Source organism: Acinonyx jubatus, chromosome C1 (genome assembly GCF_027475565.1).
Source record: "Acinonyx jubatus isolate Ajub_Pintada_27869175 chromosome C1, VMU_Ajub_asm_v1.0, whole genome shotgun sequence".
Classification (NCBI taxonomy): domain Eukaryota; kingdom Metazoa; phylum Chordata; class Mammalia; order Carnivora; family Felidae; genus Acinonyx; species Acinonyx jubatus.
The window spans coordinates 157,839,364-157,855,994 of record NC_069381.1 but is presented as its reverse complement, the minus strand read 5'-3'; the positions used below and the strand labels follow the sequence as shown (position 1 = coordinate 157,855,994).

Here is a 16,631-nt window from a genome sequence, read left to right as displayed (position 1 = left end):
GTAAGTGAGGGAGTGAATGGCCAGTGAGAGATGAGACTGAAGGAGAGCCATATCAAGCAGGGCCTTGTTTGTAGGCCGCAGGGAAGAGTTTGGATTTTTTTCAAAGATTGTTGTGGAGACCACCAAAGGTCTTTCACCTTGGAAGTGGAATAATTGACATTAAAAAAATTTTTAATGTCTGTTTATTTTGGGGAGAGAGAAAGGGAGAGGGAGGAAGAAAGAAAGAAAATGAGCTGGGAAGAGGCAGAGAGAGTGAGAGACAGAGGATCCCAAGCAGGCTCTATGCCAAAAGCAGAGAGCCTGATGTGGGACCTGAACTCACAAACCCAACCGTGAGGTCATGACCTAAGCCACCCAGCCGCCCCTCAATTTACATTAAAAAAAATTTTTTTTAATGTTTATTCATTTTTGAGAGAGAGCGTGTGAGCGGGGGAGGAGGAGGAGAGAGAGGGAGACACAGAATCCAAAGCAGGCTCCAGGCTTCGAGCTGTCAGCACAGAGCCCGATGTAGGGTTCGAACCCATGAACCGTGAGATTATGACCTGAGCCAAAGTCGGACACCCAACCGACTGAGCCATCTAGGTGCCCCTTAATTTACATTTTAAATAGATCATATTGAAATAGATCATATTGAAATGTAAACTTTCGGGGCACCTGAGTAGCTCAGCTGGTTAAACGTCTGATTCTTGATTTCAGCTCAGGTCATGATCTCACAGTCGTGAGTTCAAGCCCCATTCTCAGGCTCTGTGCTGTGCCGAACCTGCTTGAGATGGTCTCCTTTCTCTGTCTCTCTCCTTCTCCCCTGCTCACGCATGCACTCTCTCTCTCAAAATAAATAAATAAACTTAAAAAAAAAAAAAAGAAATGTAAACTTCCTTACATGTTTCTATGCTTTCTTATGGATGACTGCTTTAATTAGGCTGTGATTCTTCCAATTTAATTTCTTTCTGTCCGTAGGGTTCTTAGAACATCTTGAGTGGGGACTCAGCTGACTCTTTTTCATCCAGGAGGCAACAGAGTGTAGCTTGAGCCTGCAAGAGCTTTGTAGTCTGATCTGGATTTGAGTCCTTACTGGATGCCTTTTTCCTCTAGGACCTTAGGTATTTATACCAGTAAGTTTCCTTACCTAAGAAGGGATTATTACACCTAGCACATAGGGATGTTATAACAATTAAATGAGGTAATTTGTAAATGATGCCTGACAAATGGAGCTTAGTTCCTTGGTCCCTTTTTTTCCTTCTAAGATGGGATGAGGACTTTTCTTTCGTGAATAAGATCTGAGTCCCTTATCTTTCCCAGCTAACTGTGCTGGACCTATAAAGTGACTAAAATATTAATATGTGTTTATGATTATGTACATAAAATCAGCTAATTACTCATATTGTTGAGACATATACCTGAAGATATTTACAAATCTCCACATTCAGAAATAAGAATAAGAAGTAATTTCTCTCAAGTTTGTAGGTTCTGAGAAGGGGTATAGCCATGGTCTAAGATAGACTGTGGATGATATGTGGATGATAACAGTTTTCTTTGGAACCTTCAACTGCTCAATCTGGATCAGTGAAGGACTAATAGTCCAACTGTAAGCTCTGAAATACCAAGACACAGATCTGAAAGAAAGACTGATAATTCATTCTTTATGTGTATAACTCAAAAAAAAAAATCATTTCCCCCTTATGTCCAGCTCTCTTTTACTTAATAATACTGAAGTTTCTAAAGCATCATTCACCGAAATCAGTTCTATGGCCACTATTGGGCTTTTAGAACTGTGCTCTTGCTTACTTACTGAGTCACTATTATGTCTCAGGCACTATTTTAAGTATTTTATATAAATCATTATAGTCAGTCCTCAAAACAACTCTAAAAGGTAGGAACCATTAACATTCTCATTTTACACTTGATCTTAGCCAAAAAGGCCGAGAAGCGATTAACATTCTCATTTTATAGGTGAAGAAACTGAGCCCTAGAAAGGTTAGGTAACTTGCTCAAGGTTATACAGTAAATAGAAGAGACTTGCTTTATATGTTTCAATGCAACTTGCCTTTCTAAGTTAATTTTGTTTGGGAGATACAGGTATGTTAGTATATATAGAATCACCTCATTATTTTTCTGTATCCTTTTAAAAAACCTTTTTAATTATGGAAAAATTTAAGCCTATATAAAGTTAGAGAAGATAGTATAATGAATTACCATATATCCGTCACTCAGCTTCATCAGCTCTTTTGGCTAATCTTGCTTCCTCGATATTAACAGCTGCACTGGATTATTTTGAAGCAATTCCCAGACATTGTATCACTGCATATATGAATACTTTAGTATCTCGAAAAGCTACTGAATGATGACTTGATACTTGACGACTCTGAAAAGCATCAAATCATAATTTGATTATTTCATGTAAGAATATTCCTTAATAATGTGGATTTCCATTCAGTGTTGAAGTTTCCCTGATGGTTTCATTTTTTTGAGTTGCTTTATTAAAATCATGATCCAAGACGTGTTCATACATTACATTTGGTTGCCCTTTCTCTTAAATCTTCTTATATTTTCCACTCCTTACCAGGAAAAAGGTCCTTCTTTCTCTGTGACAAAAATCTTGGTATTTAATTAAGGCTTACCAACCTTAAAGCATTCTGTCCCCCTAGGAGCTGCACCTTGATTGTCAAAGACATGATTTGCCCAGGCTTATAAATATATATGCTCCTTGTATGTTCCCATGGTTACTTAGACCAAGAGATTGAAGTATTTATTTTAAGAACAATGTGAATTAATTATTCAACTTAATCTGCCCTGAGAATCATTCTAGTTTCAGTTATTGAGTTCTCTGGGGTCATTATTTTATTTCCAAGGTTTTTGGAAACTTTGAGGGGAAAATTGTTTTGGTATACGTAGTTTATTATGGTAGCTTCAGTTGATTTCAGTGATTAATAAAGAGCTTATACCTCTCTGCTGTGTTAGGAATTACATTGTTTAGTCGCTGACAATAGGATTTGATATAATGGAAGGTAAAAATACATATATTAAAGCAAAAAGAAAAATAAGCACATAATATTTCATGGAGGCAAACTGAGTTAGAAAGGCAGACTTCTGAGAACCTTTTTTGCAAAATCCAATAGAAGGTTTTGTTTCTAGTGTATCTGAAATACGTGACTAAGAGTGCTAGTTAAAATTAGATGCATAAAATTGCCTTTTCCTAATGCGTGTGTAGTTGATTTTAGTAAATATCGGAAAAAATTTGCATCACTAATTAAAATCTTTAAAAAAGTGGCCATATGTGTTAGAATTATTTTTTCTTATTAGAATATTAATTTATAACAGATAAATTCCACATTGTACTATTGTAACAGGGTTTGTTGTGGTCTGCTCATTATGCAGAGTGCTTGTGTAGTGAAAGGGCATACGTTCCTGGTTCCTGACTAAATTTGGTTTCTGTTAGGAGTAAGAGCCATGTAAGTGAAGGACAGCAAGAGGATTAGCTTCAGAAGCTCAGCTCTTCCATTGTTCCTATAATTCACTTTTCTGTATGGGAAATGCTTTACATGATCTCTGTAGTTACTGAACTTTGTGGCATTGTCATGTGAGAGTTACTGAAATTGGAAGGATGTTAAGATCTGAAAATGTCAGTTCATCTCAGTTGGAACAAAGTCTTGGAGCAGCAGTGTGTTTTGACTCCTATTACAGCCACATGTTGGATGAGCAGAGATGAAGCTGGCTAGACCAGTTAGGACTGATTTGGTAAACCCAACAACAGTGGGAGCCAACCCCAAGGAAACCTTGGTTTGGAGAAAGATGAGGAGGTAGAACATTAACTCCTTCATGTTTGGGCAAAAGCAGAATAATTAAACAAGCAAGGAGGGAAATTTGGATCCTTTGCTTTTCTGTGTTTCTAAGCATTTTAGAGTAACTACAGTATTTCATTATGTGTTATTAGTTTTACAATTTCCAAGAACTTTGGTGTTCAGGATCTCATTTTTTCCTTATGTCAAGACCGTTAATGTTTCTATATCTTCTTATTAGAGAAGAGACTCAGAGAAGACTCAAGAAATCACAACTAGTTAATGGCACAGGGATTAGAATTTGTTTTTAGACCCTGGTTTCAGTGTCCAGCATGCCACCGTCTCTGAGTTATTTGGGGTAGGAACTCTGTTTTTGTGATCTTTGCATCCCTGGTATCAGGTATAATGTCCAGCACACGACTGGTACTTAATAAATGTTTTTAAGTGAAAGCGAAATTACCTGGAAGATTTGATAATAGCAGATTTTTGGCTTAAAAAGTAATGCTTCTAAATATATTACTTGGTTTTGGTGTGCATACTTAAAAAGAAAATCCTTGATCTTGATACACTGTGTACTTTTTAAAAAGTAACCAGCCTTCTAGTTACAGGAGATCAGAATTTTTCTTTATAACCTCTGGAAAATCTTCTGGACATATAAAATATCAAAAGATCTGTTTTTGAACTTAAATCATTTAAACAGGTAATTTGTATCATTTAGACTATTTGGTTTTTTTACTCATTCGTGTCATTAAATTTTAAGTTAACCTTCTTTTTTCCCCTTGTACTCGATAGAAATCTAGGGTTGTGTGAAAACTCTTTGTAAAGTCTGCTTTACAGGTAACCTGCTATATGGGTTAAAGTTTGGCAAATTGTAAAGGAATTACTACTCTCCAACTTACTCCAGTCAAGTGAGACCTTAATATTTTGATCTGTTGGCTGGATAGGCAAAACATTTGGAGATAACATGATCTCATTTGGAGCTAGAGGTAGTTCTGTGTAAGTGCAATAGTGTAATTATATATATCTGTATGTGAAACCCTGCCATCTTTTATCAGCAATCAATGTATAAAGATTCTGATCTTTCGTCGAGATCCATTTCATTTCTCAAGCTTCATAATGTCAAGACTTTTTCAAGCACATGTGAACTAAATGTAAACTTAAATATTTCTGGAAATGTCAAAGCTATGTGTACTTTTACATTCAAATACTTGAGTTGGATTTGGAAAGTTTCGTCAAGAAAATAAATCACCTATTTTTGTTTGGATACTGTCAGCTACTTCTTGTCAATGTCTTTCATGTGTCCTTGACTTCCTGCCCAAGAGAGATTTACAACTGCTTAAGAGACATCTTTGAAATGGCAAATGATTAACTCTAAAGTTATTTGGAGTATGGATATAATATTTGGTTAATTTCATTTAAAGTCATTTTTGTTCCTCCTTTGAAATGACAGGAACAAAATGGAAATATTATGAAACTATTAAGTTGACATATTAGGTTTTTAGAATAATTTAGCAGGGAGACCCAAAACTTTGTTTTAATTTTCTTTTTATTCTTTTTAGTATAAACATGCAAGTCATTTTGGTTAGCAGAAGGAGAAGGTCTCAATATGGCCACCTAATCTTTTCTGATTTCTAGCCTTCTGTGTTACTGTAGGCCATGTTTACTTCGTTTAAAACATTATTGTCCAGCAATTAAAATAAGCATTGAAAGTAATGAAACTATTTGAGTCATTCTTATTTTAAAATATACTTTTTGTTTAAATAAATCACCTGTTTTTGAGGTATCTGCTTTGCTTTGTTAACATAATACCTACAATGTTTTAGCATCTTGACTGACTGTGGGTAGATTCTAGTTTCTGTTCTACACTCCCTCTTCTGTCTGTTCAGGCAACAGACTCACTGACATTGCCAAGTAATTGTCTGTAATTTAATGAGTTAATTAGTTAACTGTCTCCTGGAGAAGTCAAGTACTGACTCCTTATGGATGAGAAGACTTTTTTTCCCCTCTGAGCTATATGCTTTATCTTTCAGTTAAAATCAAGTTAAAATAGAGTAGGAGAGTTGGGGAAAACATTAGCAAAATACCTCAGGGTAATTGATTCTTTGGCATCATTTATAACCCCAGATACTGGCAAAGCCTGTTCTAGTACTTGTCAACAAAAGCATTTGTTTTCCTTGTTGGCTGCTGTGCTAGTGGTTTGTGCTAAGGCTATTTCCTGATAGTTTTATTTCCTGATAGTTTTAAAGTCAAGATTGTTGTGAAATCCTGGTGATTCTGTAGGTACAGTTTACTCTGTGTGTATGTGTGTGTGTATGTGTTCTGTGTGTATAGTGGTGGTAGTCCTGGCAGTCAAATTCAGGTATTAGTATTAGATATTAGGCACCTATGTGGCAAAAATAAATGGAGAATTAGTTGCTGCATTTTGTTAATACTAACTGAAATGTTTTCGTATTCTCTCTTTTGAGAATTGACATCTGATTACAGAAAGCAAGCAGCAAACAGTTGTGAAGAGAACAAAGATCTCCATAACCCATCTCTAGTGTTTTTTAAAATTTTGCATTTTGTGTTTTGCTCTTCCTTCTTTTAAATTTCTCATAAGAGTCAGGCCAGGATTTTTTGACAAAAGATGTGAGCATTCTTATAGTTCTTTATATATGATATACATATGTGTGTGTGTGTGTGTGTGTGTGTGTATAGCTGAATTGCTTTTCAACAAGACTGAAATTGAAAAAAGTAAGATCTACAGAACAATGTTAATTAATAATTATGTTATCATTTGTGTAAAAAAGAGAAATGGGTAAGAGTATGCACATTTGCATGTGTATACATTAGCATGTATATGCATATATTTCATATATGTATAATCATTTATGCATAAAACATCTCTGGAAGGACAGACAAGAAATTGATTGCTTCTGGGGCGCTTGGGTGGCTCAGTTGGTTGAGAGTCTGACTTTGGCTCACGTCATGATCTCTTGGTTTGTAGGCTCAAGCCCTGCATCGAGCTCCCTGCTATCAGCACAGAGCCCGCTTCAGATCCTCTGTCCCCCTTACTCTGCCCCTCCCCAACTTGGGTGCGCTTACGCGCTCTCTCAAAAATAAACATTAAAAAAAAAAAAATCCAGAAATTGATTGCCTTTGGAGGGAGACAGAGAGAGAATCTTAAGTCAGGACCCTGACTAGGGCTCAATTTCCACGACTCTGGGATCATGACCTGGGCCAAAACCAAGAGTCAGGCACTCCACGGACTGAACCACCCAAGTGCCCCTGAATTTTTAAAAAAATGTTTATCTATTTTGAAAGAGAGAGACAGCGGGGAAGGGGCAGAGAGGGAGAGATAGAGAATCCTGAGCAGGCCCCACACTGTCAGTGCAGAGCCCAGCACAGGGGCCGAACTCACAAACCGTAAGATGATGACCTGAGCTGAAACGAAGAGTCAGATGCTTAACTGACTGAGCTACCTACCTAGGTGCCCCAATGTACTTTTTGAATTTTGAATGGTATGACTGTAACACTATTAAAATCATCTTTAAAAAGTCATTAGCAAGGGGTGAAAGTACCCATTGTTTTTTCATTTGCACTCCCACCACCTTGGTTCAGGTCTCATCCTCTTTCACCTGGATCTTCGGTAGCTGACACTTGGTCTCCCTGCCCCCAGTCATTTTCTGTCTTCTCCAAATCATCTTTTACATTGCCACAAGAGAGAGCACAGGTCAGATCATGTCTCTGTCACCCTCTAAAACTTTTAGTGGCATCCCATTACCCACAGAATGGAGTTCAGACTGTTCAACTTAGCATTCAAAGTCTTCCATCATTTGATCTCAAACTGCCTTTGTCTTTTCCATTTCAACTTCTACATCTTTGCTTTGTTGTTGTTGTTGTTTTTGTTTTTTAGTCTATTTATTTTTAGAGAGAGCATGAACAGAGGAGGGGCAGAGAGAGAGGGAGAGAGAGAATCTCAAGCAGGCTCTGTGTTGTCAGCAAGGAGCCCGATGCTGGGCTCAGTCTCATGAACTACGGGCTTATGACCAGAGCGGAAATCAAGATTGGGATGCGTAACTGACTGAGCCACCCAGGCGCCCCTGCTTCATATCTTTGTATGCCCCCTCTTTATTAACATTTGTGTCTCCAACTAGTTCTCTCCCTCCAAAAAAGAGAGAATAATTTATTTTAACATCTCTGTATTCACATTTTTTAAAAACCTTGTAGACCCTTTCTGTCTGTTGCAGTTAAAATCAAATTTTACTTTCAAGGCCTATTCTGAACATACTCTCTCTTTCCTACTGCAGCCCCATTCCACCTGTCCTTAGAACCAGCCACTCCTTTTTGGATCCTACAGTACATTTCTCATACCATTGTTTGGCACTCATAATCTAGTGAGTTTTTGACTTGTCAGTGGCTTTAAATTCTATTTTTAGACTTCCTTGTGTTGATTCCTCTTTCCAGTTGCAGTAGTCTTCCTGACATTGTGCCTTTCCCCACTCCTGCCTGTTCTTAACTCTGTGGTTTTCTGATCTTGGTAAAACATGTAAGATTATGAAGGATATTGAGGAACACAGAATAGAAGAAGTAGTCGACAATAATTGGTAGAATCCATTCACTATTAGTATTAATACCATACAGTTTATTTTTTCTTTATCCTATATTTGCATACTTATTGTTTTGAAATGTCAAAGATCATTTAGTCTTAATTTTATAGATGTGTGATATATGTAGAAGACTGGGAGGAGAATGGAGTTGTTGAGCCAGGACTTGAACTTAGGACCATTTCAGCAATGACTTTTATAGAATGTAAAGTGAACATGACTTTATCTTGGGGTGATATTTGTTAGGTGCTTTTGGGTAGTACAAGTTAGTAAAAATATGTCTACCTGTGTGCAGGCTGATCAAGCATTTGCTATGATAGCCTCTGTGGGGTTTTCTAGAATATGACAGAGGAAACATTTTTTATTTAATTCTCCTCTTGTTGAAAGAGCTGGTTGCTTGGTTTAGTCAGATTCACAAATGAGAACATTTGAAATGCTTAACCAAAAAGCAAACCAACAGTCCTTTTCTGTGATCCTTCCCATCCTTGTCTTATTTCCTAGAAGCAACCACTTCTTTTTTTTTTTTATGAATATAATTTATTGTCAAATTGGCTTACATACAACACCCAGTGCTCATTCCAACAAGTGCCCTCCTCGATGCCCATCATCTACTTTCACCTCTCTCCCACCCTCCCATCCACCCTCAGTTTGTTCTCTGTATTTGTGTCTCTTATGGTTCTCCTCCCTCCCTCTCTGTTTGTAACTATTTTTTTCCCATTCCCTTCCCCCATGGTCTTCTGTTAAGTTTTTCAAGATCCACATATGAGTGAAAACATGATATGTCTTTCTCTGACTGACTTATTTCACTCAGCCTAATACCTTCCAGTTCTACTCATGTTGCTGCAAATAGTACGATTTCATTCTTTCTCATCGCCAAGTAGTCGTCCATTGTATATATAAACCACATCTTCTTTATCCATTCATCAGTTGACGGACAATTAGGCTCTTTCCATAATTTGGCTATTGTTGAAAGCGCTGCTATAAACATTGGGGTACACATGCCCCTATGCATTAGCACTCCTGTATCCCTTGGGTAAATTCCAAGTAGTGCTATTGCTGGGTCATAGGGTAGTTCTATTTTTAATTTTTTGCGGAACCTCGACACTGTTTTCCAGAGCGGCTGTACCAGTTTGCATTCCCACCACCAGTGCAAGAGGATTCCCATTTCTCCACATCCTTGCCAGCATCGGTAGTTTCCTGAGTTTTTCATTTTAGCCACTCTGACTGGTGTGAGGTGGTATCTCAGTGTGGTTTTGATTTGTATTTCTCTGATGATGAGTGACGTTGAGCATCTTTTCATGTGTTTGTTGGCCATCTGGATGTCTTCTTTGGAAAAGTGTCTATTCATCTCTTCTGCCCATTTCTTCACTGGATTATTTGTCTTTTGGGTATTGAGTTTGATAAGTTCTTTATAGATTTTGGATACTAGCCCTTTATCTGATACAGAAGCAACCACTTCTAACTCTTAACTATTTATTTGGTATTTCCCTTCATATTTCTATACTGCTATTTCTAGATATTATTGGCTTTCTATGAGAGTAGTTGAGGACTTCCTTACACTACTTCCTCCTCCATTCTTCTTCCTCCATTCCTCTCAGTATGTTTATCATTGTTATTAAATTAATATCTGGTATCTATATTATTATGACCGTGAATACTGTTTATTTGAGCCAAGTCATGTATTTCCTGTTTTTATACAACAAAAATGCTTTTTCGTAATTTACTTTCTGATAGAGTTAAAAATTATCTAACTTTTCATTTACTTAGCAACTTGTGTACCTCATACAAATTCATTAATTTAACAAATATTTACTGAGTGCTGGGGCACCTGGGTGGCTCAGTCGGTTAAGCGTCTGACTCTTGATTTCGGCTCAGGTCATGAGGTCAAGCCGTGGCTTGGGCTCCGTGCTGTGCGGGGAGCCTGCTTGGGATTCTCTCTTTCCTCTCTCTGCCTCTCTCTCTGTGTCTCTCTTTTTCTCTCTCTCTCTCTCAAAAGAAAAAAAAAAGGTTTGCCAAGTGCCTACTGTGTGCCAAGCATTATTCTTGGTGTTTGGGATACATCAGTGACCAAACTAGACAAAGATTCCTTCCTTTGTTGGGAGATAGACAGTAAACATAATAAAGAAGTAAAATACATAGTGTGTTAGAAAGTGAAAGCTGCCGAGGGGGGGAAAGGCAATGTAAGGGGGATTGGGAATATAGGTGCAGGCATGGGTTATAATACTAAATAGGGTGATAAGAATAGATCTCATTGAGAAGGTGACATTTGAACAAAGGTTCATACTCCTCCCCATGTTATTTTTCATTTAGCCAAATGCCTTGGATAAGCATTCCGTTTTTCCCAGTGGCTTTCCTTCCTGGAGCCCTTCGTTTGCTCCCTGCCAGGACTATGTACTCTAGAGGCCTGCAGCACAATTGTTGTCTTGGGATTTCTCTTGGCCACTTTTCTGGATTGGGTCATCTGATTTTTGTATCCCACTTGGTTCATGCCTTCATTTTGTTGGAGCAGATTCTCCTATAGCTTCCTGAGGAGGCACATGGCAAGAGAAAAAAGTATTGAGAACATGGATATCTCAAAGTACTTTTAACCTACCCTTATAATTGATTCAAAGTTTGGCTCAGTTTAGAATTCTAGGCTGCAAATCATTTATCTTAGAATTTTCAAGGCCTTACTGCATTGTCTTCAAGCTTCAGTGTTTCTGTTGAGGAAGCATTGGTGCCTGTGATTCATAATTCTCTATAAGTGACCTTTTTTCTCTCTGAAAACTTGTAGCATTTTCTCTTTATACTGGTGTTCTGTAATTTTATGATGATGGGCCATGGCCTGGTGTAGGTTTTTGTTTGTTTTACTGTGTTGTGCTTGGCACTTAGCCCTTGTATTCTTCAATTCTGGGAAATTTTCTGATGTTACTACTTTGATAGTTGACTGAAGTAGCTAAATTGATCAGCTGCAACCCGAAGAGGAGAGCTTTGGTTGTGTTTGATCATGCCATAGTGCGTAAAACCCTTAAAATAGTGAGGTCTTTATTTGACAGGCAGATTCTACTATTTTATTTTTAAAAATTAATGACCTAAAAGCAGAATATTTTTGTTTCTTTTCTCCAGCTACTGGAACGTAGAACAAATACCTGTGATGGAAGGTCTTGTGTGTTTGTCATGCTTTTCTCATTTGTTTTATTTTTAAGGTTTGGCCGCCTGTGTTCTCCTGCTGCTCCCCACTCTTGTAGGTGGGAAGCCTCTGGGAGTCTACACGTGTCACCTTCTCACTCTCAGGTCTTAGTCACCTTAGCTGCCCTTTCACCTTTCTTCATCTTTCTCGTATTTCGTCTCTTACATATTATATGTTTAGTTGAAATAAAAGTCACATGAGACAAAATTCTCCATTTTAACCATTTAAGAGTATACTGCAGTGTTTTTTTTTTAGTATATTTACAGTGTGCCGCCATTGCCACCATCTAATTCCAGGACATGGTCGCTGCCCCCAAGAAAAACCCCATATATGTTAAAGCAGTTACTCTCATTTGCCCTCCTCCCAGTTCCTGGCACCTGTGCCTCTGCTGTTTGTCACTGTGGGTTTGCCTCTTGTGGACATTTCATGTAAATGCGGTCATACGATCTGTGGCCTCTTGCCTTTGGCTTCTTTAACTTGTAATGTTTTCAAGGTTTATCCATGTTGTGGCATGTGTCAGTACTTTGCCAGTGTTCTTAAATCTGGCTCTGAGTGTTTGTTTTTCACTGTCCAGAGGAAAATGCACTATCCTGCATTTATTATCTTTATTTTGATTTTGATACTGTCCTTTATATACCTTTTCACAAAATGTTTTTGGCTACAATATGATGTTGAATAATTTTAATTTTAAGTATACATTATTTATTTTTTAGTATGCCAGTACTGAGGTTGATGGAGAGCATTACATGACCCCAGAAGACTTTGTCCAGCGCTATCTTGGACTGTATAATGATCCAAATAGTAATCCGAAGGTCGTGCAGCTCTTGGCAGGAGTAGCCGATCAAACCAAGGATGGGTAAGAACCTTTATACATTTTTTTGAAAATGAATGTTCTGCAATATCTTACTAAAAAATAGGAACACCCTAAGTTTACCTATGACCACCTGGAATTTTAATATTAATAAACCATTATCTTTTCTTAGAAGTTTATAAGAAGTATTACTTGCTGCCATTATCAAGAATTGGGCAAAACTAGCATTTGTTTCTTGGTTTTTTTTTGGAAGTAAACTGTATATGGAGAACCATATTTTGTATTGAATAATCTGAACAGAATGGTTTTCTTTCATTCATTCAACAAACATTGAGTACCTACTATGTTTTCTAATGTTCTAAGGACTGGAATTACATCAGCGAGTAAAGTGATAAATGCAAAAGCAATACAAAAATTTAAAAGTAAATTATAGCATGTTAGGTTAGAAGTGCTATGAAGAAGAATGAATCAGGGAAGAACTTAGTAGTATTTATTAATTTATCTGTCTACTCATTTATTTGACAAACATTTATTGAACAACCACCATTAGCCAGGCACTGTTGAGCCTTAGTAATACAAACATAAATAAAATGGGGTTCTATAAGGGAAGGGAAGCAAAAATAATATAAAAACAGGGAGGGGGACAAAACATGAGAGACTCTTAAATATGGAGAACAAACAGAGGGTTACTAGAGGGGTTGTGAGAGGGGGTATGGGCTAAATGGGTAAGGGGCATTAAGGAATCTATCCCTGAAATCATTGTTATACTATATGCTAACTAACTTGGATACAAATTAAAAAAAATAAATTAAAAAAAATGGGGTTCTTGGCCTTAAGATGAAACTCATGGCCTAGTGAGAAGGATGAGTGAACAAAGAAAAGAATACTTTGGGTATAAGATGCTGTAATAGAAGTATATGAAAGATACAAAGGACACCCAAGAAGGCATAGTTAACTCTGTTTTGGGTGGTCAGGACAGCATCATAGAAGAGATACTTGAGTGAAATCTGGCAAGATGAACGGGAAGTTGCTGGTGGTTGGATAAGCTGGGAGAATTCCAGGAAAGGGAATAGCAGTGGTGTGTGTGTGTGTCTTGGGGAGTGACATTGAAGAGGTTGTGTTACATGTACCTTGGTGTGGCTGTGGTTTTGCTTTGTTACTCTTGGAATTGTGGTTGAAGTGGAACTGGGGACCGTCTGTGCTAAGCTTTGACTGTATCCTGTAGGCTCGTGACTTAGTCTTGGAGGTATTTTTAGCCTGGCAGTGTATGAGTGTGTGCAGTCACAGAAATAGCAAGGTGCATCTTACTAGAGTGTCACTTTACTCAAGGGGAAAAAGCACACCGTTTTTAAGTTAAGATCAAATATGACTGTATTATAGAACAAATGGAGTATTCTTATGAATTATAAAGAAAATTTTTTCTTGCTTTGTGAGTTCCAAGCTACATCCTTAGGCCTTCAAAGGCCCAGGTTCTTTCTCCTACCTGTAGAGGTAGTTGTGTGAAAAACTAGGCAATGAGGAGTTGTTAAAAGTTATTTTCCATAGGATGCCTGGGTGGCTCAGTTGGTGATCCCAGGGTTGTGGGATCGAGCCCTGCAACAGGCTCCATGCTGGGTGTGGAGCCTGCTTGGGATTCTCTCTCCCTCTGCGCCTCTCCCTGACTCATGCTCCCTCTCTCTAAAATTAAAAAAAAAAAAAAAAAGATACTACTGCAGATATGATGAGATTTTTTAAAAATGGTAGGTTGAAATAGGGCAAGATTTGCATGCAATGAAATTCGTTTAGGAGACTATTATAAACTAGAGACTATATTGTAAACTAGGAGACTATAGTTAAACTAGAAATGTTGATATCTAAGTTCTTTGAACCTAGGGTTAGTATTCATATTTTCCCACAAAATCTAGTATAGTGCATGAAATTTGAATATTTTATATCTTAGATAAAGATTTTATGTAATTTGTCAGTGGTAGATGTTGGGGAACTTGCATACATTTCGTGATTAGTCTTTTAAAAAGTCAAATCAGGGGTGCCCAGATGGCTCAGTCGGTTAAGCATCTGACTTTGGCTCAGGTCACCGTCTCACGGTTTGTGAGTTGGAGCCCCATGTCAGGCTCTCTGCTGTCAGTGCAGAGCCTGCTTTGGATCCCCTGTCCCCTTCCCTTTCTGCCCCTTCCCCGATTGTGCGCGTGCACACTCTCTCAAAATAAATAAACTTAAAAAAAAAAAAGTCACAACTAGGTTCCCAACGGTTTGGTGGCAGCGTTGCAGACGCAGATCTTTGTGGAGACCTTGATGGGCAAGACCATCTCCCTTGAGGTTGAGCCCAGTGACACTAGTGAGAATGTCAAAGCCAAAGTCCAAGCCAAGGAGGGCATCTCGCCTGACCAGCAGCGTCTGATTTTTGCTGGCAAACAGCTGGAAGATGGCTGCACTTCATTAGACTACAATACCCAGAAAGAGTCCACCCTATACTTGGTGCTTTGCCTGCGGGTGGCGTCATTGAGCCTTCCCTCTGCCAGCTGGCCCAGAAATACAACTGCAACAGGATGATCTGCCACAAGTGTTGCACCCCTGTGCAGTTAACTGCCGCAAGAAGTGTGGCCACACCAACAACCCACGCCCCAAGAAGGTCAAATAAGGCCTGTCTACCGGCTCTTCCTTTACTCGCAGGGATGCCTTCTGCCCAAGACCCAGGGCCCTGGGACTTCAATAAAGTGTCCCTTTCATTGAAAAAAAAAGTGAAATCAGCTGATAAGCTATGATAAACCACTTAGTCATTGGATTTCTTAACAGTGATTAGACAGTAATGCATATGAAAATTATTTTTAATCAGAATTTGTTCTTCAAAATTATTAAAGGTAACATATATATTTAGCTCTTTTAAAAACTAGGATGGTATTTATTGTCATTAATTTGGCCTGAGACCTGCTTTCAGAGTACCCAGATCTTCTCAGATGCTTCTTTTGTGACCATTTTTGCTCATCTGTCTCAGTAAGTGTGTTTGTTTTGAAGCTTCATGTGGTTCTCCCAGACTCCGTTCCATTGTTGATGTGGTTGAATGGAATCAAGGGTTTAAGTTGCCAGAGTAGAATAGATCAAAGATGGGTTTTGGCTAGGAAAGTATCTGATAATGTTAATAGTGTTCACTTAAAGACAAATCTATTTCTCTTTGTAAAAGGTAAATCTTTCTATTTCAGATTTTAAAAACTTCTTAAGCTTCCTTTTTCCTCTCTTTGGAATTAGATTGGGTTCTGTAGGAAATCTGATTCAAAGAGCTAGATCACATAGGGTACCTGCATGGTTCAGTTGGTTAAACATCTGTCCACCCATCGGACTCTTTATTTCATTTCAGGTCATGACCTCACAGTTTGATTCCTGAGATGGAGCCCCGAATTGGGCTCTGTGCTGACAGCCTGGGGCCTGCTTGGATTTCTCTCTCTCCTCTTTCTCTGCCCCTCCCCACACTTGCACGCTCGCTGTCTCTGAAAATAAATAAACATTAAAAAAAAAGATCATAAAAATTATCAGTGAGTTTATGAAACATATAGGTAATTTCCAAAAGCAGAGAAAGGTGGAATTTTCTAGAAACACAGCAATTCTTAACCTCTTATTCATGGATAGTCTTCAGGGGTTCCTGAAGTTGCTGAAATATCATACAAAATGAGTGAATTTGTATCTGCGTTTTTCTCGGGAGAAATCCCAGGTTTTCAGAAGGACCTGTGACTTCAAAAAAGGTTAAGTATCATTGCTGAAGTTTCTTTAATACTTGCAATTGAAGATGGAGTGCCTGGGTGGCTCGCTTGGTTAAGTGTCTGACTCTTGATATTGGCTCGGGTCATGATCTCACCATTGTGAGATCGAGCCCTGCACTGGGCTCTGTGCTGAGCGTGGAACCTGCTTAGGATTCTCTCTCTCTCCCTCTCTCTCTGCCCCTCCCCTGCTCTCTGTCTCTCTCTCTCTCTCTCTCAAAAAAAATAAAAAAAACCTTTAAAAAAATACTTGTAATTCAAGAAAATGAAAGGTATTTTTTTTTAATTTTTTTTTAATGTTTATTTTTGAGACAGAGAGAGACAGAGCATGAATGGGGTAGGGTCAGAGAGAGAGGGAGACACAGAATCCGAAGCAGGCGCCAGACTCCTAGCCGTCAGCACAGAGCCCGACGCGGGGCTCGAACCCATGGACCGTGAGATCATGACCTGAGCCGAAGTCGGACGCCCAACTGACTGAGCCACCCAGGCGCCCCAAGAAGATGAAAGGTTTTGATGATGTTTAACTTATTCCAAGTAGTC

The 16,631-nt window shown here is 38.4% G+C and overlaps 1 protein-coding gene across 3 annotated transcripts in view; it reads left to right on the top strand.

Annotated features, from left to right (window-relative positions):
- The window catches only part of SLC25A12 (solute carrier family 25 member 12), a 206,765-nt gene that overhangs the window by 110,910 nt on the left and 79,224 nt on the right, over positions 1 to 16,631 (top strand). For all 3 annotated transcript variants that reach the window (XM_053215279.1, XM_053215281.1, XM_053215280.1), the window contains one exon: positions 12,245 to 12,387. In XM_053215279.1, coding sequence (XP_053071254.1) covers positions 12,245 to 12,387 — 143 coding nt within the window. The remainder of the gene's footprint in view (positions 1 to 12,244; positions 12,388 to 16,631) is intronic.